The sequence below is a fragment of the Gloeophyllum trabeum genome (assembly GCF_000344685.1).
Source record: "Gloeophyllum trabeum ATCC 11539 unplaced genomic scaffold GLOTRscaffold_00234, whole genome shotgun sequence".
Taxonomy (NCBI): domain Eukaryota; kingdom Fungi; phylum Basidiomycota; class Agaricomycetes; order Gloeophyllales; family Gloeophyllaceae; genus Gloeophyllum; species Gloeophyllum trabeum.
The window spans coordinates 1-2,914 of NW_006920642.1; the positions used below are offsets into that span (position 1 = coordinate 1).

Below are 2,914 nucleotides of genomic sequence, written 5' to 3' on the forward strand. Positions count from 1 at the left end.
CACACCAGTGACCTTCGTCTACGCCAATTCGGAGGCTAGGTTTTAGTATTTGCGCATCGAGTAATATAAGTAGCCTTGCGCGAACAGTCTCGAGTTGAACAAAGCTTCCACCTAGAAATAGGTCATAACAGCGGAATCTGACTGCGCAATTAGGGCACCGTATCGTGAACAAGGAAGTCATATATTAGCCTCCGTATAGTAAAGATCTTGAGTCTAAGTTGTGGCGTTGTGGCTTTAGGTAAAGTTGTGACGGTACGACGTGACTGCCACAAACGCGTACGGGATTCTCCGAACGAACTTTACTTGCGCATTCTCATCCTATCTCTCATCTTACCGCCATCGCCCCCCATCTATCGTGAGTAACGACGGGAAAGAGGGTCAGATGGACAGCAAAGCACGAAGACACCTCCTCCTTGCGATCTGTCTCGCTGTATGCCACGAACAACGTATCTTCTGGCGCTGTCTCGATACGAATTCCTAGCGTACAATGTCGACGATACGGCTGGCTCAGCACCGGGAACTTGTACGGGGAACCATTGCGCATCGTCGCGGCGAGCTTGCCCGGAATACATCAGATAACACACGCGATGCGGTTCGTAGATATATTGAAACAGGGATACAAACGATAAAATAACACTCCCAACGTATTATCCCCCATCCCATTATTCGAGTCGAGCATCGTTGAGCTCCATCCATTCATGTCTCTCTGCCTGTCAGACTCTCCCGGCCTCGCCCCTCCTTTACTTCCGGACCGCTCTGTCAGAACTGAGATATCTCGTGAAGGTCTGCAGTTTGTTAATATCTGCCAAACGGATATTTGTTCCTTTGACAATTGTAAGATGTTTGAGTTTTGTTGCCTGCTGGCGATGCTGAAACGATCTTATCAGATCGTTTATGAATGTCTTCTTAGGTCTCGGGCCATTCTTCTTCTTCCGCGGCCGGAACCAGACGTTCTCGAGGATTAGCGAATACATCTGCGGAAAGACTGGGTGATAGTCTTGCTGGCCTCCCGGGCGAAAAGCAAGCCCAGAGTCGAACACTTTGCTGGCGTCGCCTTCGATGCACAAGGTACGAACGGCGTCCATTTGTTCAAAGAGACCGTACCATGTCGCCCTCGAATTGCGCTCGTAACCTTCCCCATTAGCTACTGTGAACTCCCGGACAACCTGTAGGCTGCTTCCGAGCTCCCTCGCTATGGCAGTCAATGCTCGATTTTGTATATCTTTACCGAGGAATTCAAGACGGACGGCATCCGTTTCTGTCTCCAGTCCAGTGAATGTGAGCTCTAGAGATTGACCGCTCTGTGTGCAGATGTTGGCGTCGTACCCTTGGCAGTTTTTTGCGACGTGGTCTAGAAGAGGCGCGATCGATTCAACGACATTATGAATGTCCCCGCCAGGCGCCGTAATGTCAAGGTCCACATCTTGCAGATTCGGCGCAATCAGGAATGAGAGGAATAGAGCTTCATCTACCCCGACGTCCTCCACTACGACGGTCTCCAATCGAGGGCATGGTACGGCTGATCCGTCTTCCAGATTGTCGATCCTAGTCAGTTTCATCGATATCTGAAGCAACCGCAGCTCCTGCATGGCTTCTATCGTCAGAAGCAAGCCTTCAGCGTTCATTTTCACCGTTGCGGCATTTCGAACGAGTGGGACACATAGGTCAGGTTCGATGTAAAGGCGTTGCACCTTTTCGAGGCACAGCGCCATGTACATGGTCAGCAAGCGGAATAGGTGCTCGTCCAGCGTGGCGTTCTTCAAGTAGAGGCGGATCCCCTTTGTCGTGGACATCTCTTCCTCGGTTAATGAGACGTAGAGACCATGAGCATTCCGGGCTCGGAATACTGCACATCGCAAGTGTCTTTGTACGGCGACGACGTTGAAGACCCCGGATAGCGAGCGTAGGATACTCGGTATGTCTTTGTCCGGTGCCTCGACAATGATGCGCGCGTCGCGCAGCCTGTGCGCAGTGACCGTTCGGAGGAACCTTGCATCTTTTGCCTTCTTAATCGTTAAATCGAGATATTCTAAGCGATCCAGTTGGACGTCCACCATATTCGCAGACGGAGACAAGGACAAGTCGACAGTCAGCCGACGAAGGTTCGGCATCGTAAGCAGATCCTGTTGGAATTGCAAGGTCGACGTCCCGGACTCTTTGGGCACTAGCAATGAAAGCTTCTCGACCGTCGGAAGGAATAGTGCCCGCGCGGCGCGATAGGTGAATTTATGCACCGTGAGGTCCCTCAGCCTCTGTGACCGGAAGATACTAAGCAAGGTATGCTCGTTAGCATCAGGGACCGCGTCCAGGTTGTCAGCGACCTTCTTCAGCTGGAGCTCCTCAAGGATTGGCGCCGGGAAGTCAGGGTTCACCGGGTTCGCCACAACCCACTGGCGCAGTGCTTTCCTGGAAACCTTTATGTCGACTCGCCGTATGTGGTCCATGTGCTTTCTGATATGCCTCACCATCCTCATATATCCAGCTACGCCGCGATACAAATTTCCCGTGATGTCCAGTGGCACCGGAAGTCCTCCGCTACGCTCGGTTGCCCGGGTGCGATTCAGCGCGTGGGCCACTGCATTGGGGTTCTTCAGCTGGACGTTGCACCAACGTGCGCTCCAATCCATAATGATGTCGCGCCAGCTACGACAGACCAACATGAGCTCGGTACACTCGCGGTCTGCTACCCACTGGTCGTTGGGGTTGTGAGCCAAGACGTAAGAGAAAATCTTGTGGTGAAGCTCAACCGGAAGCTTGGAGATCGGAGGGACTGTCTTGGTTGGATTCTGGAGTATCTTAGAGACGATCCTATTCCAGTCCTTGCAGACCAGCTTGAGGCGCGTCGCGTCGTCGGCGAGAGACGACGTGTGGCGAGAGGGGGTATCGGGCGAAGTAGTATTGAATGATCTCGTGC

At 52.5% G+C, this 2,914-nt stretch overlaps 1 protein-coding gene across 1 annotated transcript; it reads right to left on the bottom strand.

Annotated features, from left to right (window-relative positions):
* Positions 1–740: 740 nt before the first annotated feature.
* On the bottom strand, positions 741–2,627 carry GLOTRDRAFT_134501 (uncharacterized protein; the record flags this gene model as incomplete). Its single annotated transcript, XM_007873473.1, has 1 exon — positions 741–2,627. One exon carries the CDS (start codon positions 2,625–2,627, stop codon positions 741–743), a length of 1,887 nt encoding a protein of 628 aa, XP_007871664.1.
* Positions 2,628–2,914: the final 287 nt, after the last annotated feature.